Source organism: Lutra lutra, chromosome 13 (genome assembly GCF_902655055.1).
Source record: "Lutra lutra chromosome 13, mLutLut1.2, whole genome shotgun sequence".
Taxonomy (NCBI): Eukaryota; Metazoa; Chordata; class Mammalia; order Carnivora; family Mustelidae; genus Lutra; species Lutra lutra.
Genome location: NC_062290.1, coordinates 62,041,095 through 62,067,387, shown reverse-complemented (window position 1 = coordinate 62,067,387; position 26,293 = coordinate 62,041,095). Strand labels below are relative to the sequence as shown.

Genomic DNA, 26,293 nt, shown 5'->3' with positions numbered 1-26,293 from the left:
GTTCAAGAAACATTTATGAAGCTGTTACTGTGCGTCAGGCATTGGGCTAGGTGCTTTTCATACATCTAACCATCCTTCTATTTGTGTGTGTGTATGTAAACAAACACGAAAGCCTGTTATTCAGAACAGAGCTAAGTTGCAAACTAGGAGACCTACAGTCCAAATTGAATGCCAAAACTTGGGTTGGTTCGGCTGTGCATTTAAATGTGCCATCAACATTTTAAAAGAGGGAACTTGCATGTAAAACTTCACATGTCCAGGGGCTCCTAGCTGGTTCAGTCGGTTAAGCATCTGACTCTGGATTTTGGCTCAGGTCATGATCTCAGGGTCATGAGATTGAGCCCTGCTGGGGAGCCTGTGTGAGGTCCTCTCCCTCCCTCTCCCCAACCCCTGCTGCTAAAAAAATTCAGATTCTAGTATCTCTCGAAAAATTAAATGATCTGGCAATAAAGGCCCCATAGGGCCTTCTGTCCACCTTGGCAACATGGGCGGAGCTGAACAGCAAGTACCCTTCAGTCAAATACAAACTCTCCTGTTTGCCTCAGTCCCTGCCACTCCCTACTGTCGCCAACACAGAGGTCTAGAATCAGGTACCATTCATCATTGACTGTGTTGTTAGTGTTCTTCCTGGGGGGTTAAGTTGCCAGCAAAAACTTTCTTATGTCTACATCTCTTTTAAGAGTGGAAAAGTGAAAGATGAATTAGGATGGCCACGTTTCTCGAAAAATTGGCACACCTTCCTTCCTTCACTTATATTACCTTCCTGGTGTGGGTGCTTGGTTTACTGCCTCTCAAGTGCAAAGTGTCCAGTAGAGGGGGAGAGATGGGGAAGAGGCTAGGGGTGGGAAGACGGGTTTAAAATTTATCTACAGGAGTGCCTGAGTGGCACAGTCCATTGGGTGTCCGACTCTTGGTTTCGGCACGGGTCACGATACCAGGATTTTAAGATTGAGCCCCACATCGGGCTCCAGGCTCTGCATGGAGTCTGCTTGAAATTCTTTCTCATCCTCTGTCCTTCACCCCCCACCCCACCACTCTCTCTCTCAAATAAATAAAATCTTTTTTAAAAAACCTTATATACGTGATTTTTTTCTTTTTAAGGGTGATCTGAATAAAATAAGGTAAAATTCTTACTTTTGTTACATCTAGACGAAGGGAACATAGTATTGTCTGTACTTCATGTGTTTCGAATGTCTCCCATTGAAAATGTCAAAATCAAAACGGAAATTGCTCAGTGTCCTCAGTGTGGGGCAGGTGAAGTGCTGTGAGTTAGAGGGGGACAGGCAGGGAGGTTGGGCCTTAAAAATGGGAGATTTTTGAACTATAGGGTGAATGGCTCCAAGACCAAGAGGATCCCCCAGCAAAGAGGCAGGGAGGAGAGGGGCGGAGGAGAAAGTAGGGCTTCTGGGGAGGCTGGAGAGCTTGCAGGGAGGTGGTCATGGGGCCAGAAGACAGAGGTTAGGGTGGGGACACACTGACACCTGGCCTCACTCACCCTCACCCTGCCAGGTCCATCCTTGGCTCTGTACATGGCCGGCAGTGTTTCTAAGGATGTGTGCCTATTTTTAGAGCAGAGATTTATTTCTTTCCATTTCAACTGTTTACTTCTGTCCTGGGCTTACAATTCTGCTGGTTTGTGTTACAAGGGAGGACCATAGCCCTGTGGACCAAACTTGGCTGCTTCCTGCCTGGTCAAGAGCGTCTTCTGGTTCACAGGGTATCATCTGGGGAGCAGGGAGGATTTTAGGATTTTGTGGGGTCTGATGGGAAGCAAAGTTGTGTGACAGGAAGTCCTGCGTTCTCTTCCTGGGTCTGTGACTGACCTGCTGTGTGACCTTGAATAAGTACATTGCCCTCTCTGGGCTCCGAGGGGAGGGGATTGCTGTTGTTTTGATTTTTCATCATTACAATGTCAATACTACGTCTGATGTCATAGGGTTGGTATGAGGACCAACACATAAAAGCATAAAAGCATCAAGTGAACGACGTGTGTCCAGGAGGGACCCCATAAATGAGTTTCTTTACCTGTATTGTGTACATATATGCAGGGGCAGGGGAGGGAGGGTTCGAAGGTTTTAGGTGTCCTTTCAGTGCTGGGAGTCTACAGTTCTAGGTTTTCTCCTCCATTGTTTCTTCCTGTTGTTCATGGCCCCTCGTTCTCAGAACTCTTGATGTATTATGGACGAGGAGAAACAGGTCTGCCTGAGCCTCGCCTCCCACCTACCAGCTGCATGATTCTGGTCGTCCATTTCTTGTTTTTTTTTAAGGATGTATGGACCGCAACCTTTAAGGACCGATCTCATAGGATCCTTGTAGTGATCCTTGTAGAGGTGATGCCCATACAACACTTAGCACAGTACCGGCCTGTAAGAAGCCCTCCACAGAGAAAAGAGCTATAATAATTATTTTGGGCCCTGCAGGGAGACTGCTCCTTCCCACTGTTGTTTCTGAGGCTAAAACGGGCCATAGCCTCCCAATCCCTGACTTCAAAACCAACCCACAGAACCCGATTTCTTTATAAGGTTGGGATTATCTCTACCATCTTCCCTCCTGCTAATATTTTAATCCTTTTACTGAGACACTTCAGAAAAATTCTTCCTTTTCCCCAAAGCTTCATTATCAAGCGATATTTACAAGGAAATTCTTGGTTTCTTTTTCTTTCTTTCTTTCTTTCTTTCTTTCTTTCTTTCTTTCTTTCTTTCCTTCCCTCCTTCCTTCCTTCCTTCTTTTTTAGAAGATTAGCATGGATGGTGAAACTCACCTAACAACTTGAAAGGAAGTTGTATCGGGAAAGAACAACTTGCTGGGCATTCCCCATCCCAGGCCCTGGCAGGCCCCAGCCCACAGGTGCTCCCAGGAGGTGGTGATTAACAGCACAGGCTTGAGGAGCGGGACTGGAGGCTGGAATCCCAGCACCGAATGTGTTACAGCCCGGATGGGTTACGTCCTTTCTCCAAGCCTCAGTTTCCCCATCTTTAAAATGGGTCCCATGACCAAACCTGTCGGAGGATTAAATGAGATCATCCACACAAACTATGCCCACGGCACAACCAGTAAATGTTAACTACCTACTGATCCCCTAAGAACTAGCACACGGCACCCGGTGCAAGTCACAGTGTGACCGGTCGGTGTTCGATGTTTCTTTATGTTGTTTCTTTCCCCCCACTGCCTGGCGCAAAGACGATCTGAACCAAGGAGTTGGCTTGGTGTCACGGCGGCATCCACTTAACTCCAGAGAGACGAGAAAGGGCAGATCCTCTTGGGGAATCAGTCAACAGTGGATACTTTTAGCACACGGAGCATTCCTCTCCCGCGGGAGTCCAAGGGCAACAATCTCATGATAAGCTCGAGTTTTTCCAGGCCACAGAGTGAGAGATAGAAAGTTTCAGGGAATTTTTTTTCCCCCCTTGCTTTCTTTCTTTCCCTCTCTCTCTCTCTCTCTTTTTTAAGTGCACAAGCTTGGAATCCTCTGCTGCAAACAAAGGCGCTTTCCAACTCCGAGTACTCTACTCTGTCACATGACCCCGGGGCTTAACAGTTGCATCACTGAAACCCTAACCCCCTGAAGTGTCAGGTAATCAGACTGCCTGCCGGGTAGCTGTTTAGAGCTGGAGGGGGTGTCAGAGGCATCCAGGCTGACTGCTCCCCTTTTTCAGAGAGGGAAACCCAACTCCAAAGAGGGAAGACACATGCCTGAGTTGGGAGAGGAGCCAGGACCGAACACGGACTTGTGCCTTTCAGGTTACTTCCAGGAGGAAAGGAGGGTGATTTTGCATCCAGCACTCGCCCCTACAAAATCAGAGCACATCTGTGGCTCAAACTCTCTTTCTGAGACCCCCATGGGGCTTTAGAGTGGCTCTCAGAACCATGTCATGGCTCCTCACTGCCTAGCGTGGGACCCTGGGCAATTTGCTTCACCTCTCAGTTTTCTCGTCTGCAAAATGGGGCTGATAACAGCGTCTGCATCACAGGATTATGATGATGGTGGAATGCATGAAGATTTTCAAGGTGCTTAGAACAGTGCCTGGGCACAAGTAGTGCCGTGTATGCCCCTGTTAAACAGAAAAGGAAATAGAAGCCGTATAGAGTGTCCCAGACAGGGCAGAGGACCTGGGCCTGATCTCATTCCATTGGGACCTGTGACCTAGAGCAACCTCCTTTCCCTGTCTTGGTCAGTTCCTGCTCTGAAAGTTGGGGGCATGGGCTCTCCTGGTCCCTGTGCTCCTCCCAGATGGCTGGCACCAGACCTCTCCTGGTCTGCATACCTTTGGCCTCTCCCTGTGCTGGCCTCAGAACACGGGCCAAGGGCAGGTGAAACAGAGCTGGAATGTTTGTGCTCTCAGAAAGTAGGGAACCCACTAGATCTTTTTGAAACTCACACACGGACCTGCAAATCAGGTAATGGAGACATCTCTGTGAAGGGGCCAATTGTGTGGCAGGAACAAAAAAACCCCACTGGTCTCTGTTATCTCCTATCTTCTCTCTGACTTCTCTTTCCTTGTTCTTGGACTTAGAGAGAAAGGGGTCTTTGAAAATGTCCATTCTGAAACCACAATGGTATGAGAATCATGGGTCTCTTGATTGCTCAACCCTTCTCCAAATCTGTAAGCACATTTATTTTCCTCCTTTTGGAGTGGAAGCTGAGAGAGCCCTTGGAGCCTGTCTGGAATCTGAGCTTCCACACCCTGGTCCTATGACCGGGGCAAGTTAGCTTTCTGGGCCCCAGGTTCTCTGTTCTCCCTCCAGGGCACACACCTTCTTGCTGATCTTCTGGGAGGAGGGTGAGGGTGCTGGCTGTGTGAGGGGGAATTTGCTACTGAGGCCAGAGACCTTGATTTACTGGGGGAGCCCTTTGCCAGGTTAGAGCTAAAACAGGGCTCCCAGCTGGGGGTCTGAGAGGCCTTAGGTAAGGGCTATACTCCCGTCCTGAGAACGCTCTTCTACCTCCCCCTGTCCCCTTCAGGTCTGATGCTTGGTTTGGACCTTTGGCACCATCCCTGTGACTTGTAGACACAGCCTCACCTCACCCCAACTCCACCTGGAACAAGACAGCCAAAGACAGAAGGCTTTGCTCTTCATTGCACTGGGGACAGCAAGTCTGCAATATGGTGGAAAGCTCGTGGGGAGGGGCGGGGCCCTTCCTTAGCTTCGTAAAGAAACTCTCCCACCAACCAGCCAGGCCTTCCACCTCCCACCCATCTCACTGGCACCTCCTTCAGTCCTGTCCTCAAAGCTCCTGAAACCAGCAAGCCCAAAAGTCACTGCCCCTCAAAGATTCCTCAGGCCTACGGAGAAAAGTCTATACTCTCCAGTTCCACCCCATCCCCCCACCCCCACCACCTACCAACCAAAACTTCCTTCCAAGGTCTCCAACCCCCACAGAAACCGCGCTGAGATTCTAATTACCACTGTCCCCAGTCGCCTTTTGTATGTGAGCTTTGCATGTGGCCTCCGTTGGGCCTAGAATTCTTTGTTTTTATTCTTGACTCAGAAAAATCCCAGGGCCCAGGGCCCCATTCACCTGCTCTGTGAAGCCTCCCACCAGGAAGAATCAGTCGTCTCCCTGAGCTCCCCATCTGTGCCCGCTGAGGACGCTGATTATCACGCTTGCGCTCCCCCAGCCTGAGCGGACTGACACGGGATGGCAGGGTCCCTGACAGGCTCCCCTGTGGTGGCCCACACAGGGCCTGGTACCCGGCAGGTCTCTATGCCATGTTTACTGAGCTGACAAAAGTCGCTGCATCCCCTTTGGTTCTCACTTTTTAAAGCAGCTCGTTTGTGTAATTCTACGAGACAGTGGTCTGGGATTGAATTAGAACAGAATAATCTCACAGCAATAAAGCTGGAAGCCTGGTTATTCCTTTGCCTATAGCGCTTGTTTTTCCCAAAGCCCAGGCTTCAGGGCAGCAGGAGTGCAGGGGAGGGAGGAGGAGATCCAGGGTTCTCGCACCAACACTGCCTTCCAAAGCCCTGGAGCGGCGTCATCAGAGGGTCCATCTCCTTGTGGCTGGGTAGGCAGAGGTCATGAATAGCAAGAGGGCTTTGTCATTCTACAGGGCCTAGGACCCAGGACCCCTAGACTGGGATTTCTGGGTTTTCTAGAAAGAAGACCTTTATTTGAACCTGGAGATAAGGCCAGGTTAAAAGCACATGGCAGCTGAGCCCTGAAGGGACTATTCAACCCCATCATCTCATGGATGGGGGACACTGAGGCCTAGGGAAGGACAGCGACTGGCCCAAGGTCACATGGAGAGTAAGACACAGGCCCAGAGTTGGCGTTGGGACAGCTAACCTCTAGTCCTGCATTTCTCCCTCTGCTCTGGCTGTGATCACTTGAAGGTTAGTGCAATGGTGGAATGGTGTTCTTTTCTTCACAGATCACTGTTAAATCATAACTGAGTGATGACAGGTTTTCAAAGAAAGGTGTGAAATGCTCCATTTTTAACTAAAAATATACAAAATGGAAAATTCAAGTTCCTTCAGTAATATTCATTATGTACTTTCTCCAGACCAAGCATGGACCTGGGGAGATGAGTATAGATAGAGGAGGAAGGCCCCTGTCTAACAGGCCACCTGGGAATCCCTGTCTCGGCCCTGCTCATGGCTCCTTTGTGGTTGGCCAAACCACACACCGGACTGGGGAGCTTCCTGCCCCGTGAGCCTATGATCCTGATGGCAGAGGCCAATTCTGAGCATTAAACACGCTTCTTAGGTTTGCCAACCGTAAAATGCAATGATAAAATCGTGTCCCACAAGGGAAAGGGACACTTGCAATACTTCATTCTTCAGTTAATTCCTTCTACAACTCAGGGCCCCCACGACCCTGTAGCAGCTAGCTGGAGAGAACGGCGGAAGTGGCTTTTGCAGATGTGCTGCAGTTCCAGGAAGGGAGCAGCACCTTACGGGGCTGGTTCTCCAGAAGGCTCTACTTGCTCTGAATCTGTGTCCAGTACCTGGTGCTATTTCTTCACTAGTCAGGATTCATGGATCCAGGAATCACGGGTAGAAATGGAAGATGGCCTCCTCACTGTGACCCCTGGCGACCCACTGGCAGCATGTTTGCTTCCTGTCCCTGTGACCTTATGTTCTTCTGGCCTGGAGGTCTTAGTCCCAAAGGGAGGAATGCTTCCACTGGGAGACACAACATTAATTCCATTGGACTGGACATTGATACTGCCTCCCGGCCCTCGGGTCTCCTTATGCCACTGAGTCAATGGGCACAGAAGGAGTTTCTCTACTGATCAGGGTGCCTGATATGGAGTTGGGCCACCGCCCCATGACGGAAGTACAGAAGTGTCTGCCTGCATCCAGAGACTGCTGACGGGGCCTCTTACGAGCGCCATGTCCTGTGACTAAAGTTAGTGGAAAACGACAACAGCCCAATCCAAGTAGGTTACCATGGGCCTAGACCCTTCAGGAATGAAGGTTTGAGTCACCCAACCAGGCAAAGAATCATGACCAACGAGGGGCTTGCTGAAGGCAAAGGGAATACAGAACAGGGTGTGGAAGAAGGTAGTTACAGTGGCAGCAACCATGTGACCAGTTAGAGAAACAAGGACTATAATTGTCATGAGGGTTTCCTCTTCATATTGTTTTGAACGTGTGTGTGTGTGTGTGTGTGTGTGTGAAGCAAGTATCTTTGCTTTTTTTCCCTCTTTTACTCTCTTATCATGTAGCATAAGAGGTACTGATTTTATATCGAAGTTCTTAGGCATTGTTAATTTCATACCATAGCGCTTAAGTATTATGGGATATCAGGGACAGGACCACTTAAGGACTTCACGCCCTCTTCTGGACTCTCCCTTCCTCTTACAACCTCGTTATTGTCTTTATAATGAGGGAAGTAAGATTTTGGATGCGTATGGCTGCAAAGTGGGCAAAGAGTAGACTTGTGATGGTTAATTTTATGTGTCAACTTGACAGGGCAATGGGGTACCCAGACATTTGGTTAAACATTTTTCTGGGCATGCGTGTAAGGATGTTTCTGGATGAGATTAACATCTGAACCTGAATAAAGCAGACTGCCTTCCCTAATGGGGGCGGGGGGGGAGCATCCAATCAGTTGAAGTTCTGAATAGAACAAAAATCTGGACCCTCCTGACCCTCAAAACTGCCTTGAGTAGGGTAACTGGTCTCCCTCCTGCCTGCAGACTCAAACTCAAACATCGGCTTTGCCTGGGACTTGCGCCTGCTGGCCTTCAGACTGAAGCCACACCATCAGCTCTGCTGGTTCTCCAGGCCTTTGGACCCAGGCTGGACCCATATGGACAGCCCTCTTGGATTTCGAGCTTGCTGACTGCAGGTCTTGGGACATGTCTCCATGTCATGCTTCCATAATCATGTGAGATAATTCCTTACAATATATCTCTTCCCTTTGTGAATATACATGTTCTACTGATTCTGTTGTTCTAGACAACCCTGACAAACACAACACACACACACACACACACACACACACACACACAGCCCTGCAAAGGTAGTGTTATTCTGGGTCATTGCTACAGAAGGAAACACACAGCCCTGCAAAGGGCAGTGTTATTCCAGGGTCATTGCCACAGAAGGAAACAGGAAGAAGTAGCTATGGGAAGTCTGCCCCTGTCCCTCCCCCAGGTGGTAATGATTGTGTCCCCCCATCTGTCATGACAGGGTCCCCTTTCATGCCTACTCACGTCAGGGTCCAGCTCATCCAGCTCATTTTCCAGGGTCCTGAGCTCTTCCTCTGTGAGGGCTCCAAGGATTTCATCTTCATCCAGGTCCCGGTATTTCTCTAGCTCTCGTCTGTACGACATGGTAATAAAATCTGTGCTTGTCTTCTGACTTTCTGTGATCTATGACCTACCGGAAAGAGACAAATCTTAGAAAGACCTTTCTTGAATTTTCTCTCTCAGAGCAAATCAATGCTTGGCGGGCACGTGGTGGCCAGGCACGCTCTGTGAATGGTCAGGAACACTCTAAGTCGGATTAATTCTCCGTGTGAGGTAAGAGTCCTGATGGCATGTGACCGACTAAATTGTAATTGACTATATTGGCATGGCCATTAATTCCAAGGAAACAGGGAATTGTAAATGGTTTGTGAATGACTGAAAACTATTTTATTCTTTAAGTAGTTCTGGTGATTTTCTGTAGAAACGCCCTCCACCCTTCACCCCTTGCCCTGAAGGAAAACATGAATGGTGGAAGGTCTGCCAAAGCTGATTTTATAAGTGGAGGGGTGTCATTTGAACACATGCTTCCTGCAGGTCCTTCCCCTACAACATCTCAATCAAGCCTAGCAAAAAGGAGCCGGCAATAATGGCCAATGTTTACCACCACATCCAAGCCCTGGGTTAAGCATATCACGAGGATTTTCTAATTTAACCTCTGAGGGAGGTATTTGTTGTCACCCTCATTTTATGGATGAGGACATGGAGCTTAGGGAGGTTGAGTGACTCACGGGAATCATGCTTCCAGGAAGTTCTAGAACCACCGTATGTATCCTGATCTGCCCTAAGCCCTCTGTCCTCCCTGTTGGCTCAACGTGTCTGGTCATGGGACAAGCCCAGCTCACACATCACCTCCTCCGTGAAGCCTCTGTGTCCCGTCACTAAGCAAAGCTCACTCCGGCCCTCACGCTGGGTCCGCACTCTCCACTCAGCTCACATCCATGGCCTGTGGCGTTCCCCACTGCCAGAGTGCCAGTTTGCCGCATCCCCCTTCCCCCAGGGCCCAACCCTGGGGCCACACATGCAACAGGGTGCCTTTTACTGAAATGAACCTAATTGCAGTTCTACCTGCATCAGGCAACTCTGGGCTCTTCTCCTCTCGGAAAACGTCAGCTTGCTGCGGAAGCTGCCGGCATCTTTGTGTTTGAGCCTGTTCCCCCTTTGCCCTCCTTTCTGAAGCTGACAGGCTACACAGGGAGCAGTAGCTCAGGACGTCCCTCATTGCTGCGGAACGGAATACACTCCTGTGTACAGCACTGGTGTTAGGGGTTGAATTGTGCCCCCCCCCCAAATTCATCTGTGGAAGTTCCAGCCCCCAGGACTTCCAGAAGCCAGCACCACACTGGAAGGAAGAATGTGACATTGCCTGGAAATAGAGTCATTGCAGACCTAATTCGTTCAGTTTACACAAGGTTTTACTACAGCAGAGTGAGATCCCCATCCAAGGACTGGTGGTCTTGTAAAAAGTAGAAATTTGGACAGACACACACTCGGGAACATTTGTGAGACCAGGGTGATGCTTCCAACAGATCAAGGAACATGGCAGACTGCCAGCAAAGCACCAGAAGCAGAGGGAGAAGCCTGCAGCAGACCCCATGGCCCTTGGAAGGAACCAACCCTGCGGACACCTTGATCTTGGACTTTCAGCCTCCAGAACTTTGAGACGATACACGTCTGTTGTTTAGGCCATGCCGTTTGTGGTACTTTGTTACGGCAGCCCCAGCAAATGAATTCGATCAGTATCGCCTTCACCAGCAGTTTGTGTTTTTAGACCCCTACATAAACACGCGCGCGCGCGCGCACACACACACACACACACACACGCACGCATGTGCATGCCCATGGCTCCTCTGTTACAGCACTGATGGGATTTTCCAGCATAGAGAGAAAAGAAAGCTAGGAAAAGACAACCAACTCCTCAATCAAAAAGCTGGAATAATTGTTAACTAAAAACAGTCCGTGCACTTAAAGTTCCCTCAGCCGACAGGAAAAGCCTCCATTTCGGAAAGTAGAGAGACGTGTTATTAATGTACGTCTGTGCACGTGCCAGCATATTTGCAGGAGAAATACAGCAGGCCGGTCTGATAAGAGAGAACTTGCTTCCCAAACACAGAAAACCCCAGTGCCATCCTTTTCTCTAAGAATGGCTCGGCTTGGTCTGACATCTTCCTTTGCCCAGGCCCCAAGAATGTGATGTTCAGACCATAAATGGGCCCTCTTTGATTCATTTCTTTTTATTTCCAAAGAAAGCACAAGCTTCTGACAATACGCTGGTATAGATGGAAAAAAACACAAAACACAAAAAACAAAACCCTCTATGAATGTGTGCAGAGAATACCCTAATTTGGCTTTTCTTTTCTTTTTTTTTTTTAAAGATTATTTATTTATTTATTTGATAGAGATCACAAGTAGGCAGAGAGGCAGGCAGAGAAAGAGGGGGAAGCAGGCTCCCCGCTGAGCAGAGAGCCCGACGTGGGGCTCGATCCCAGGACCCTGAGATCATGACCCGAGCTGAAGGCAGAGGCTTTAACCCACTGAGCCACCCAGGCGCCCCTAATTTGGCTTTTCTTGAGTGGAATAGGAAAGCTTCTATAGCCAAGAGGGACACCAATGAATGGTACAGAGGCTTCCAGAACTAACTCATAGAGACACCTCTGAACTAGCTGCCAAACATGTTCTCAACACGCACTCAAACAGGTTTTGGGTTCTCCAAAGTTCCACAGGACCTGAGACCACAGGATTTTTCAAAACTTTCGGTATGCTTCCACACATTAGGTCCCTCCAGGAGAAATAGGTTACATGCAGAATTTTCCTAGTCTTTAACCATGAAACGCTGTCTCTGAGAAAGTGCTCCTGGGATTGAAATCCCATGAAGCAAAGTTTGGGTAACAGCCTGAGCCTCACCTCTGGGTTGCATGACGGAGCCACTCAGACTCACACCAGAAGGCACCTGGGGACAGGACCAGCTGGGACAGGTTTGGGACACTGGGAGCTTCCCATGCTTGCTATCTCTGCCAGAGGACTCATTTCCTAGATGATTTACACTAAAATCCTTAGGGAAAAAGTGACAGACAGAGCCTGCAGAAGGGATGAGCCAGGTAAGGGACGAGAGGACAGTAGGAAGAGCAGTTGCAAAGGCACAAGGAGAGAGACGTAGGTGGTGACTATGGGACCCACTGAAGGAGGGACGGCCTGGGCACCTCCAGAGATGCCACCCTGAGGGGTGCAATCATGAACATTCCCGAAGGACTCCCCGGCTTAGTACACACAGGGAAGGGAAGTTAACATTCCTCTTACACACTCCAAGGTGCTGCTGAATTTAAAAATCCTATTTCAGAGGATTTAAAGGCCCTTTCTTTCCCAGGAATGTTACAGAGCGACCGGACCTTCTGTTAAGTAAGCTAAGAGGAGTGGAGGGCTCCTAAGGACAGCTAGGAAGCTGTCCGCTTCAAGCCATGCTCACCTACTTGGCTCCCAGAATGGGCTTCTCTAAAGCAAGATTCTCCTACTGGGGTCAGTGACGTGGAGAGCTGGAGGTGGGGAGGGACACCATGTGTGTAGGGTAGGAGGGACATGAAAACCATGTGCGTAGAGCCCACAATAAGCTTGACTTTAAAATGTGGCTTGGAAGAGATGATGTTTTATAGCTGGTAATAAAAGGCCTCCATTTCCTAATAAAAGAGGTGTCCCTGATGGACACAGAGCTGAGATTCAGAATACTCTGGTTGGAGCGCTGGTTGTGGTGGTGACTCCCTTGCTAAATGCCTCCCTTCCTTTGGGCCTCCATTTGCTCATCTGTAAAATGAGCGTAAGTGGACTGGGACACTCTGCTTGTAACCTGTGCCTCTTGAAGCTCTCCAAACACTGGATCAGATGGGCGGTCTTTGAACCGTGAGCAGGGAGACCTCAGGCTCCTTCAGGGCCCCTGCTGGGGGTTACGTAGGAAAGGTGTAGTGAGGGGGCTCACCTTGGTTTTGCCCGATGTATTTATTTGGGGCTCCATACTAGATTTTCCTTGAAGAAAGGGGGGTTCAGCTGCAGAAGTAGAAAGTTGCCAATCATGCCAAACAGTGAGAGAGTAATAGTGCTTGTTCCCCCCATAGCATGTTGTGAAGGTTAAGTGGCCTTGAGCAGATCAGGTACAAAGCCTGGGGCTGGTGTGCAGTCAACACAGCTCCACAAACACTAGCCATGACCATGAGGCTGCCACCCCACTGCTGCTGCCACTGGGCTTGCCTTCCCCTCCCCCTCCCCCAGGCCCTATTAGCAGACTGTAACTCCCCTCAGAGAAGGACTTATGTCTTATTTGTCTTTGTGTCCCCAGTGCCTAGCCCTGTGCCTGGTAAATGCGCTAGTAGAGAATGAGCACATTCAGGTTTCAGTCTAGTGCCCTTGGGCCTTTGGGCAAGTCCCTTCTCCTCTTGCATCCTTTGGGTCTAGGAGAGCTGGGAACCCAAGAGTGGGGGACAGCACCAGGAAGGGGGTGATGATAAAGTTTCCGGTATGGCCTGCCTGAGGTGCCTCTCTTACCTGCTTTATAAATTGAGTTCTGAGTAAGAGTTGGTAAGAAAAACAAAAGAGCATCTCAAGAAACATAAGACACACGGCAAAACTCAAGTTTTCCACAGCTAGAGTCTGTGTCACACCAGCCAGCGTACTTGGCCACCTCCCTTCTCAGCAGCCGAAGCCTTAGACCGCCGCTCAACGTGAAGAAATAGAACTTACAGGCTGTGCCAGGAAATAAAACTAGGCAGGTTGGAGAGTAAAAAATAGTGGGTCAAGGGCTGAGGCCATCCATCAGCAAGCTTCAGAAATGAAAGCTCTCGGAGTACCAAATACACTTTTAAATCTTTCGTGGGGAGCTGGTCCAGTCACTTCTGCTAACCGCGTTTCCAGCATCCGGCCCCATGGGAAAACTCCGGAAGGAGGCACTGGAACAGCGTCAGGATTTATGGACTGCGTTTCCCTGAGGTCAGGAGGGGCTGAGTCACAAGTTCAAATGAATATTTTCCAGGGGTGCCATCTTCTTATCTCAGCCATAGTGAACATCAAGATGATGGGTGAAGAAAGGCTGATTTATAAAGTTGATGTTTCATACTCGATCTTCTTGTGTCTTTGTCCTTCTTTCTCTCTCTTTTGAAAGATTTTATTATTTATTTGAGAGAGAGAAACAGCATGAAAGGGGAGAGGGTCAGAGAGAGAAGCAGGCTCCCTGCTGAGCCGGGAGCCTGAAATGAGACTCGATCCCAAGACTCCAGGATCATGACCTGAGCCGAAGGCAGATGCTTAACTGACTGAGCCACCCAGGTGCCCCACGTCCTTCTCTTTTGGAAGACACTTTGGTCAAAGAGATTTTAGGCCACATCACCAAAGCCTGTCCCTCTCTCTTCCCTTGACACAAGAGTGCCTGAGATACCCTCTTGAGAGAGCTGTCTCCCCACTGCCCTCCTTCATGAGGCACTCCTGGGGGCAGCCATGCTTCACACCATGTGACACTTCCTCTCAGCTGATTGGACAAAGTGGGTGCCCGGCTCAGGGCAACAGATTACTCGGCTAGTCAATGAGCCATGAGGTGGCTTAGAGTTGGGTGAATGAGCTTTTATTTCTTGGCATTCGTATTAGTTCCTGGGATTGTCTTAACGAAGTACCACAAATGGACTGGCTGAAACAGCAGAAATGGTTGTCTCTCAGTCCTGACAGCTAGACCTTCAAAATCGAGGTGTAGGCAGCGTTGGCTCCTTCTGAAGGCTCTGTGGGAGAATCTGGTCCCCATCTCTCCCCTAGCTCTGGGAGCCTCAGGCATTCCTAGCCTTGAGCTGGCGGTCTCCCTGTTCTGGACGTGTTTGTGCCTACACATCCCCTTAATATAAGGACGCCAGCCATACCGGATTAGGGCCTGCCCTTGGGAGCTTATCTTAACTTGATCGTCTGCAAAGACCCTACTTCCAAATAAGGTCACAATCACAGGTATAAATTTTGGGGCGATACAATTCAACCCACAACAGCACTGAACAGGGACTCCAGGAGAAAGGGAGGCAGGTGGCAGGGGAAGCTGGGGATGAAGAGACCACCATGAGCATGTGGAAGCTGAGGCCACGAGGGAAGAGACATTTAGGGGAGTAAAAGTCTTCAGAGGAGGGCGAAATCCTGGGATGAGAAGGAGATAGAGAACGCTGTGTCCCCAGAAGGGCCCTGCTCCCCCAGGTCTGGGTTGCTGAGGCTCATGCTGGATTCCCATGAGAACCCCATCCTCCCACAGGGAGGCCCTCCCTTGGGAGGCCCACCCTGTCTCCCACATGCTACCCTCCCCGCGCTCAGTCACCTTGAATGAGCCCTGCTCCTTGTAGCCCACGAGAGCTCAGACTCTCTGGGCTTCCCTCCTTCCTTTCTGCCCTTCCTTCTCAGTCACCCCAATGACGCATTCATTCTCCTTGGCCCACGGGTCCCTTGGGCTCTGCCCTCTCCTCACATCTCACACTTCTCCTGGCGCTTCTCATCTTCTCCTGTGTGGATTTGCTTACCAGTGATAAGCTGATGACTCTCAGCCAGTCTCTCCAGCCCCGGCTCCTGCCAGGCACTCCTGGAGCCCCCCAGGCCCCACATGCCCAACGCTGAATGTGGGCCTGCCTGCCCACCCCCACCTTCTCCTCCTGGGTGACCACCGGAACAGCCTCAGTCACCCCTGGGGCCAGCCTGCACTTCCCCACCCCACTCCCCTCACTCTGGTCAGTCCCCATGCCCGCCAGTCCTCTCTCTCTTTCTCTCTTATTTTTTTTAACATTACAGTGCTTTTGAAATTGTGATAAAATGCACATAACAAAATTAACCATTTTTTAAAAAAGATTTTATTTATTTACTTGACAGAGAGAGAGAGAGAGAGAGAGATCACAAGTAGGCAGGGAGGCAGGTGGGGGGCGGGGAAGCAGGCTCCCCGCCGAGCAGAGAGCCCAATGCGGGGCTCGATCCCAGGACCCTGAGATCATGACCTGAGCCGAAGGCAGAGGCTTAACCCCCTGAGCCACCCAGGAGCCCCTAAAATTTACCATTTTAACCTTTTTAAGTAAGCCACAGTGGCATGAAACACAGTTGCACTGTTGCGAAGCCATCGCTGCTGCCCATCTCCAGAACTTGTTCGGAAACTCACCCCATTAAGCACTAACTCCCCATCCTGCCCTCCAGGCCTCCCCAGCCCCTGGCAGCCACCACTCTCCTTCTGTCCCTGTGAATGTGACCAGCCCAGGCACTTCATCTTAGTGGAATTCTACCGTATTGTTTGGGACCAGAAGCCTAACTTTCTCCTGTCCTTTCTGTCTGTCCTTCCTCTCCCTTTCCATGAGGCTTGTCTTCTTCTAAAATCTATGTTATCACAACAGTCCCCCAAACTCTCCCTGCTTCATCCCTACCTTCCTGTCCACGCCCAACTCAGCCTCTAAATGATATTCACGAACGTCAGTTCTGATGCTGCTCCGAGCTGAAAGCCGCCTTCCAAGGCCCCATCATGACAGACGGAAAGCAAACACGTCCGCCTGGGGTTTGAGGCCATTGGAGAGCTGGTGGCCGCTGGGCCTCCCCAGCTTCTGATCCAGCCCAGGCCTTCCCTTTCCGGCTGTGCTAGAACACTCGCCCCAGCAAACCCCTGACATTTCAGTCCTCCCAGCTGTCCTGTCAGCCTGGAGTGTCCTCTCCCGACCTCTGAAGACCCGCTAAGTCCTGGAGGCACAGTCTCTCCAGAGAGCGAAGCACCCCGACCTCCTTATTGGGGCGGCTGGCCTTCCCCTTGCACAGCCTCCTGGGGCCTGGGGACGACTGTGTCCCCATGTCCCTCAGCACCCCATCCCCTCCCCCACTAGCTGGGCCCGGTGGGCAGCCCCCCTCAACCAGCTCCACATCTCGATGAGCAGCCAGGCCTGGCGCAGAGTGAGGGCTCCGTCACCGCAGCTCGGTCAGGGACACAGGCCGGGGGAGCAGAGCAGACGACGGAATTCCAGCCGGGGCCAGTGACCCGCAAGGGGAGAAAGTCAACCAGCCCTGGGTGGGGGCTGCTAGGTAGGGTGTGAAAGGAGCAGACAAGCAAGTAATGGAAGCTCTAGGTGGCTTAACCTCCTCGAGGTTTAGGCTTTGTAACAGGGTCATAGAATGTGATGCAAGGATCGTACCAACCAGCATGCAACGTGCAGAGATCTTTGCAGCTGATACACCTCGAGCACTTCCAGGCCGCTGTTCCGTGTCCCCGGCAGAGCGAGGGGCGAGTGTGCCTTGGGGAGTGGTGTCCCTGTGGTGAGAGCCAGCCAAGGAGCCAGATGAGAGGGCTGAGCTTCCTAGCCACTTGCTGGCCCATGTCCCCTGCCATCTTGCTTCCCCAGAGAGCCCTGGCCTGCTGCTTAACCCCCACTGGGCCGTGGGAGGAATCCCCCCCACCCCCACCCCGCCACGGGCCTGGCTGCCAAATGAGCCAGGTCTGGGTCCAGTGCAAAGTAAGACCATAGGATCGATCCTCTGTTCAAAATCAGAAAAAAGTGCCACTAAAGGTACCAAGATAGAAAGTTTTACCTTCTTGCTGTGTCATAGTGTTTCCTTATTGTTTAATTTCTGGGTCACACAGGTGCCCGTGGGCTGCGACACAAAACATGCATGCCAAATGCACTAGCAGCCACTCTCTCCCCCTCCCCGCCCGCCCCGCCGCCCCCCTCCCGCCCGGAGCAGGATACGCACAGCCCACACACAGAAATGAGCCATCTGGGGGATCGCGACCTCTGTGCTGGACTAGGGGGGACAAGAGGCAGCGTTGCTGGCAGAATGTACCAGAGATCCGCAGAGGTAGCTTCAGGCAGGCTGGTGGGACCCGGGTGGTGCCCAGGATGGGAGGCAGCTGGGGTCTAAGAGGCAGCAGGAGGTGGGGACTTGAGCAGGCCAAGCCGCTAAGCCTGGGGCATGCTCTGTTGGCCATGGGACTTCACTTAAAAATACAAAGCCAAAGATAAAATTAAGAATTTCAGGAGATATCTACAGATAATTCACCCAAGCCCAGGGTCGTTTGCAGAGTACAGTCTCTGCAACTATGTCACCTACAAGCCACCCCCAGTCCTCTCCCCAGGACACACATCCTGAAGGCCCTAGAGCCAGACTCAGCTTTGTCACCCCTCAGATGGTCCTTTTTCTTCCTCCCTAGTATCTTCCCACCCATGGTCCCTGCCTCTGCAGGAAGCTGTCCACTGGGCAATGGCAGAAGGAGCCCTACGATAGGAGTCAGGGGATCTGGTTACAAGTCCTATTGGTTGAGGACTTGCTGTGCGATCTTGGGCAAGTTGCTGTACCTCTCTGGATCTCAGTTTCGACAACCCAATTCATTGGGTATTTACTGAGAAACTATTACGTGCAGGTCATCGTGGGCCTTTGTGGCACAGACAGAAATTAAGATATTTCCTGGTCCTTAGGATGCTTATAGTGAAGTTGGGAGGGTAATACTCACATAGAGATCCCTGGGGCCATGTCACACGCATGGTGCTATACAGAGAGAATGAGATAAAGGATGATACAGTTCACATTGCTGGTTTCCTTCCCCTTGTCTCAGTCCCACAATGCTTGAGACCTGACAAGCTAACCCCATAAACATGAGATGGGTGGGGACATAGCTGAGCAGCCATGAGAAAGATTTAGGGGCTCTCAAGGGACTGTCAACCCAACGTAACTCGACAGTGTAAGGCACTGGCCCCCAAGGGTCATGATGGGATCTCCTCTGCATTCATCAAAGTACAGTGGCTGAAGAAAGGCAATGGCAGTCTTGCTTAGCTTCATGCTGGGGCTTAGCTCTTGGCCCCCACCCTTCCATTTGAGGGGGTCACTTTTTTTCCTTTTTAATAAGGCATTGGCTTTGTATGTAGTCAAGTGTGCAAGTTTTTTTTTTTTTTAAAGATTTTATTTATTTATTTGACAGAGAGATCACAAGCAGGCAGAGAGGCAGGAAGAGAGAGAGGAGGCCCTGCTGAGCAGAGAGCCCGATGCGGGGCTCGATCCCAGGACTCTGAGATCATGACCTGAGCCGAAGGCAGCGGCTTAACCCACTGAGCCACCCAGGCGCCCAAGTTTTTTTTTTTTTTTTTAAGATTTTTATTTATTTGTCAGAGAGAGAGGAGAGCGAGCGAGCACAGGCAGACAGAATAGCAGGCAGAGGCAGAGGGAGAAGCAGGCTCCCCGCCAAGCAAGGAGCCCGATGTGGGACTCGATCCCAGGAGCTGGGATCATGACCTGAGCCAAAGGCAGCTGCTTAACCAACTGAGCCACCCAGGCGTCCCAAGTGTGCAAGTTTTGAGAGCACAGCTCCCTGAATTTCCCACGTCTGCACCTATGTAAACACCACTTAGAGGAAGACAGGGGCCATTTACAGTCCACCAGAATTCTCTTGTACCTCCTCTCAGTCCATCTCCCTCAAAGGTAATTGCTCTTCTGACTCTTAAAACCACAGGTGGGTTTTAGCTGTTTTGAACATCACATAAATGAAAACACACAGTGGGAATGTTCTCACGTCCGGCCTCTTTCACGCACATCACAACTGTGGGATTCATCTGTGTTGTGTTAACAAGAGTTCATTCTTCTTCACTGATGTGTAGTATTCCATCAAACAAATTACACCATAACTTAGTTACTCTACTGGTAATGAACATTTAAGTTATTTCTAGTATTTGGTAACTATAAATAGGGCTACACATGCCTTTTGGTAGAAATAATCCCTTATTCCTCTTGGATACATCCCTGGAGTTGAATTACTCGCCTGGAGTAAGTGTACATTTAGTTTCCGTAGACACTGTCAAACAGTTTCCCAAAGTAATTGCCCAATTTTCCATTTCCACCAGTGATGGATGAGAGTTCCTCACTCTGTATCCTCGTCAACTCTTGCTATGGTCCGTACTTTTCATTTTAGCCTAAGCCATGATGCCGGGTGACTGGTGGTATTTCGTTGTGTGTTTCCCTGCTCTCTAGCAATGCTGAGTACAATTCATACGCCTGGTGGCCACGTGGGTGACCTCTTCTGTGAACTGGACCTTTGCTCATGAGCGCTGATGAGTCCAGAGAAGAGAAGCAGGGTATCACAGGAAGAACAGTTGAAGGACCAGGAGAGACATGGTCACACTCTTCACGCCCGTAATGCGCTGCCTCTGGGAAGGAGGGACAGATGTGCTCTGGGACTCCCCAGCAGGCAGACGACCTAGATTACCACAACGTGGATTTAGGATCTGCACCAGGAACATTCTCTTTAAGAGACTTGTCTCTTGGGCTGTTTGCTTTTATTTTCCCCCAGCTGATCTCATTCTCTTAGTCATACGGGAAAACACCTGCTGAAAAAGCAGGGAAGCTAAACACAGTGTTTGACCCCGTCTCTTTCTGCCGTTGCTACGAGCCCCATCCCAGGACACTTGGAGTCTCAGAGGTCCACACGTCCGTCAAAACTGTCCAGCGGGTTAAATTAGAAAGGCCATGTGCGTGTGGGTGCACGCGGCTGTGCGTATGTTCATTCTGCATCTCTTGAGGTCATCACAGTGTCTGAGTCACCACACAAATCACTGTAAGCAACAGGGTTCCAGGAAAGGGCTCTGAAACCATCTCCTGACCCTGGCCGGCCTGCAAACCGGGCCACAGTCTGTTCTGGGGCTCCTTTCCCCCACCTCTTGGCAGCTCCTCCAGCGCAAGCCACTGTGAGCTCTCACCAGACCCAGCCTCTTCTGTGCCATCTCTCTCCCAGCTGCAAAGGGTTCTAGCAAGCCAGACATCTTAGTACAAGTGGGAGAGGACATCAGAGTTCGGCCAACAGAAGCATCGTCTTACTGTACCCCTCTGTCCCCCAGACTGAAAGCTACTTGGGAGCAAGCGTGTCCCTCTCCCACGGTCCCACACAAAGCCTGTGCCTCTCAGGTGCTGAGGGCAAGTTTGCTAAGTAAATGAATGAACGCCTCGCCTTGTTACTGGCTTTGACAGCCATAAATCAAAAGCACTGGTAGAATAAAAGCTGGTTTGTAGAAAAGCCTGTGGACCTCACTCCTCTCCTCAGTTTCCATTTGACAAACACAACTTATCACCTTGCCTCACAGCAGGTGTTAACATAAGGTTTGGCTCCTGAAGCTAGTTTTTGTATTTTCGGGAAAAGCAATATGAAAATCATCAAATGGCAAATGGCGGAGGGGGAAAATATCGGCTGCTCATTGAACAAAGGGCTAATTTATTTAATAGACAGAGTCCTACCAAAAAACCAAAGCAAACCAAAGTGCCAACAACTAAATCAGCTCAATGAAAACATAGAGAGAGGAAGGGAACAGGCAATTCACCTAAAAATACAAACGACTAAAGAACCTAGAGGCAGATAACAATGCTCACTCCTAATTACAGGAAGGTAAATTAAGAAATGAGCCATTGGTTCCATCCATCACATTAACAAAACAGTGAAAGCCTGAGAATCCCCAGTGTTTGCGAGATGTGGGGGAGAGCAGCGTTGTCACAGGGAAGAGAAACTCCCATTGGTTTACTCCCTTTAGAGGCAAGTTAAGCCGTATCTACCCAACTGCCTAGGCCCTTTGACTCAGCAATACTCCTTCTGGGAATTTATCCTGCTCATTTACTCACTGAATTATACAAAGATACATGTATCAATCATCTGATTATTATCTGTATTAGCAAAAAACCGGGAACCACATAACAGTTCGTCCACAGGGCCCTGGGTACATGAGGTCTAGTGCAGACATAGGGCCAAGGCTATTAACCTCAGCCTTGGGGCTGTTTCCCCCAGTGCGTCACTGTACCTCATAATAACAAGTGCTATTCTGGACATCCTGCATCAGGGGCACAGTGATAAGCGCTTTCTACAGATTATTTCAAGCAATCTTAATAACTTTAGGAAGTAGGTACTTTTTATTCCCATTTTATAGATGAAGAAACTGGATTGCAGTCATCTGACCTCATTAGCCCCCAAGGGGTGCCATAACCAGTTACCACAAACTGGACGGCTTAAATTTGCTCTGTTGCAACTCAGAATGTCAAAAATTGGGAACCAGGATATCAGCAGGGTTGGCTCCTTTTGGAGGCTCTGAGGGAGAATCCGTTGTCTCAAGCCTCTCTCCTAGCTCCTGGTGATGCCGGGGCTCCGTGGAATTTCTTGGCTCGTACCTGCATCACTGACTCTGTCATCGCAGGCCCTCCTTTGTCATGAGGGTCCCCTCCTCTTACAAAGACACCAGTCGCTGGATCTAGGGCCCACCCCAATCCAGTAATACCTTGTCTTAACCAATGACATCATGAGGACCCCATTTCCAAATAGGGTCACCTTCTGAGGTTCCATGGACATGATTTTGGGGGGGACACGATGTAACTTAGTACAGTGACCAAGGTCACCAAGCTAGTAAGTACTTGAGCTGAAATTTGAATCCAGACAGGACTCCACTTGACTGTGTGTGTCATCACTACTCCAAGCTGCCTCCCCGTCAGAGCTCACGCTGTGGGATGCTAACCATATCACAGGTGCAGTCTTACACACTCACGTATAATAGCTCACTTAGTCCCCACAGCACCCCCGTTTTATAGATGGGGAAATAGGTTCCCACAACAACCCTATTTTATAAAAGGAGAAACTGAGGCATGGAGAGTTTAAAATCACCTGAATTTACATAGCTAGTAACAGGAAGACCTTTGATTTGAACCCAGGGAGTTGTCCTCAAAGTCCATGTTCTTAAGCCCGATGCTAAACTGACTTCCAGGGGCGCCTGGGTGGCTCAGTCGGTTAGGTGTCTGCCTTCAGCTCAGGTCATGATCTCGGGGTCCTGGAATGGAGCCCCACATCGGGCTCCCTGCTCAGCAGGGTGTCTGCTTTTCCCTCTCCCTCTGTTCCTCCCCATGCTCATGCTAGCTTTGTCTCTCTCCCTCTCTCTCTCAAATAAATAAAATCTTGGGGAAAAAAGGAAGCAGCCTTTCACCTAGTGTTGCATTGTGATGTATGGTCTGGGAAGGAGGGCTCAGAAAACACCTGTCTCCCCTGAAAGACCAGTGTTCTTTTCATCAGACAGCAACCGTCCCCCAATTCATCTTGTGTCCCTTTCCCCTTGGCCGTCATGATTCATCCCAGAGCTGACTTGGGTGTCCAAAATCAGTTGCCATCTCAGCCAAGACGCTGGCCTAATTACCACCCCTTATTCTGCAGTGGGCATTTTTAACCTGGGGTTTCGAGTGACCTTCAGGGGGACTCACCCGCCCACTGTAGTGACATGTGGTGATGAACTGCCATGCACAGGAACATTTGTTTTTCTCTAGAAAAAAAAGGTGAGAGCAAGGCCCTGAGCTCCCATCAGGTTCCCAGGATTTCAGAATCCTGATTTTCAAGCTTGCAGCCCTGTCTTTTTTAAAACATCTGTTCTTCCCAGTTACGTTGCCTGAGCAGGTTTATTTTAAGCTGTCTCAAAGCCTTTCAATGGTGTAAATGGAATGCAATAGAAAACCACAAACAAATGCATACAATGTTGTCTTCCCGTCTGACTTTTTATTTTTTTATTTTTATTTTTTTTTAAAGATTTTATTTATTTATCCGACAGAGAGAGATCACAAGTAGACAGAGAGGCAGGCAGAGAGAGGGGGGGGGCGGGAAGCAGGCTCCCTGCTGAGCAGAGAGCCCGATGCGGGACTCGATCCCAGGACCCTGAGATCATGACCTGAGCCGAAGGCAGCGGCTTAACCCACTGAGCCACCCAGGCGCCCCCGTCTGACTTTTTAAACTGTCCTGGGTTTGCCAGGAGGACGGTCCCTCTTTAGGGCTCCCCCCACCCTTGTCTTCTAAGTGGTTCTGAGGGAGGCAGCCGTGTCCCCATCGCAGCACCAGGAGCACTCATCCTGGGCTCACAGATGCCTCACTTATAAGCAGTGTGCCCTGAAAAGGCCACGAGACACAGGAGTCTGGGGAGAGGTTCTAGGCTGGCCAGGAAGTGGGCAGTTGGGCATGACAGTCCTGTCTGGGCCTAAATCTCTGCAGGTTGCAAAGGAGGAGGGAAGGTAGCAGAAGATGGAGATTACCCACTGCTGCTCAGCCCCACCCTTCCGGCGGCAGGTCGATTTTGGGGTCTTGCCCTCACCAGCGTGCTGTGGCCACATACGTGCCTACCACAGGCCCTCCCCACCATCACTGGGGTCCCTGTTACCTGCCCATTCTGTCCTCCCAAACCCCCGCCTCCCCCACATTCCCCACCACCTCCAACCTACCCCATCAGCCTCCGTATGTGTGCCTTGCACGTGCTCCCTTAAAAACAAAACCAACCAACCCATCAAGCAAAAACAAAAACCCAGTAAGAGCCCTGGATTTTGAGTCCGGGCTTAAATGAACTCATTTGTAGATTTTAATAAAAAAATGATATCTTAATGCAAGGGCCAAGGGCAACAGTGGAGATAACCAGCCCTCCCCTCGGTGCTCAAAGTATGGGAGTCTGTGCATGCAGGCCGAGCATCGCAATAGGAGGTGTTCATTAGCGCTTATCATTAAGCCTATTACTTAGTAAAATGATTAAAGCTTTTTAGACACGAGGAACTTATTAGAAATTCAGAATCTCAGAACCTGTCCCAGGTCTACTGAACCAGAGTCTGTATTTTAATAAGATCCCAAATGATTCAAATGCTAGAGAAGCCCTAGAACAGGACGCAAGCCCTCTCACTTCTCAAGCCTCCCAAACCATGGAGAACACTTTGGCTTTTCTGGAATATGAACCCCAATTAGATGACCTGGGATAATTCCTATTTGGGTTCACTGTCCTTTGTCAACAAAGGGGGTTAATAACACCTACCCTTCCCCCCTTACAGGATTCCTGAGTTTCAAATGAGATCATGGATTCATTCTGTGTGTTGAGATGGGGCTGATTGGGGTTTAGAGTCAGGGGGAGTGGAATAGGGTTTTTTGCCCTCACGGAGTCAATGGTTTGGGAAAACGTGCTGTAGATACCAGTTTCTGTTTTGTGATTGTCGTCGCTGTCACTGGGCTCTCATTTGCATACCCTCTTACTCGCTCACTCATCCTTCAATGGTCAGTCATTTGTCACCACAGAAAGTGCCTACACTGAGACAAGCTCTGAGCTGGAACACTGGGGAAGCAGAAATAAATCAGCCATAAATTGTCTTCAAGGAGCTGTCAGTCCCTTCAGAGACAAGGATTTAGCTGACGATTCCATTTAGAACACACTACGGCTGGTGCTCTGAGGTCCATTTTGGTGGCTGAGGGAACACAGGTAAGGCAACGAGGAACTTTACTTCAAAGGATGACCACAAGTCCACCATGTTAGGAAGGGAGAGAATAGCATTCCAGGCAGAAGGAACAGCAGAGCTAAAGCCAGGGAGCCATGAAGTCACATAGGCTGGCTCCATGACCAGAAGTTAAGGAGAATTTGCAGGAGGGCCAAGAGGTGGTTTGGGAGAAGTAGCCTGGGGCCAGATCTTTGATGGTCTTGGGTCTAGTGCTAAGGAATCTGGTAGGAAATGGGGGGTCCCTGAAGGGAGAGGGATAACAGGGTTGGAGTTACATTTCATAAATATATTTATTTATTTATTTATTTATTTATTTGACAGACAGAGATCACAAGTAGGCAGAGAGGCAGGCAGAGAGAGAGAGAAGAAAGCAGGCTCCCTGCAGAGCAGAGAGCCCAATGTGGGACTCAATCCCAGGACCCTGGGATCATGACCTGAGCTGAAGGCAGAGGCTTTAACCCACTGAGCCACCCAGGCACCCTCATAAAGATCTTTCAACAGTGTCACAGAAGAAGAAAAGGCTTGATGCAGAGAGACATTTATGAGGCTCTGACAATAGCTCAGGGAAGAGACAGCAAGTACTTGATTGGCATCGTGATTGTGGAGGTAGAAATGACTAAAAGGAATATTCAGGAAGGTAGAATTGACAGGATTCTCGACCAAATAAATGGGGTGGTGAAGGAAAGGGAGATCTCTGGCTTGGTGCCTAGCTGGATGGTGTTACTAATGTTAACCAAGATGGAAGACATTGAAGGAAGAGTTGGTGATGAGCCTGAGTCAGACCTGTTGGGTGTGAAGTGCCTTTGGGACTCCCTATTGGCTTTGTCTGATTGGCAGGAGGCATGGATGCCTGGAGCTGAGGAGAGCAGCCCAGGCAGGACACAAAAATCTGGGAGTTGTGAGTTTATGGCCCGTGGCTGGAGCCCTGGGCATGAATGGGATTGGAGGAGGGTGTGGGATGGAAAGAGAATAGGATTGAGAGTGGCACTGACATTTAAGAGATGAAAGATGAGTCCGTGAAGGAGGCTGAGTGAGGCCAAGAGCCGTTACTGCTTCCTTTAGTTCCCAGGGACACGGAGGCTGAACACCCTAGTGGCCACAACTCATGACCCAACAGAAGCATCCCCAGGAAGGGCCATGGGGTTACTGCCCTAGAACTCCCAGGATGCGCAGTTGCTCAGGCTGGGGCCTGTGAGAAGATGTCCTGAGGTGGGGACACATGGGCACCTGAGCTTGGCCTGCCTCCTCTCCTCTCATCCCCGTGCACAGTAACTCTAGCCTTTCACAGATGTGTTTTTGTCTGAGAGAAAAACAAAAGGATGCAAGAAAAGAGA

General features: G+C 50.0%; 1 protein-coding gene across 2 annotated transcripts in view; it reads right to left on the bottom strand.

Annotated features, from left to right (window-relative positions):
* The window catches only part of TMOD1 (tropomodulin 1), an 85,162-nt gene that overhangs the window by 55,258 nt on the left and 3,611 nt on the right, over nt 1-26,293 (bottom strand). For both annotated transcript variants that reach the window (XM_047700285.1, XM_047700286.1), the window contains exon 2: nt 8,670-8,835. In XM_047700285.1, the coding sequence (XP_047556241.1) occupies nt 8,670-8,789 (120 nt within the window). In that variant the 5' untranslated portion in view covers nt 8,790-8,835. The remainder of the gene's footprint in view (nt 1-8,669; nt 8,836-26,293) is intronic.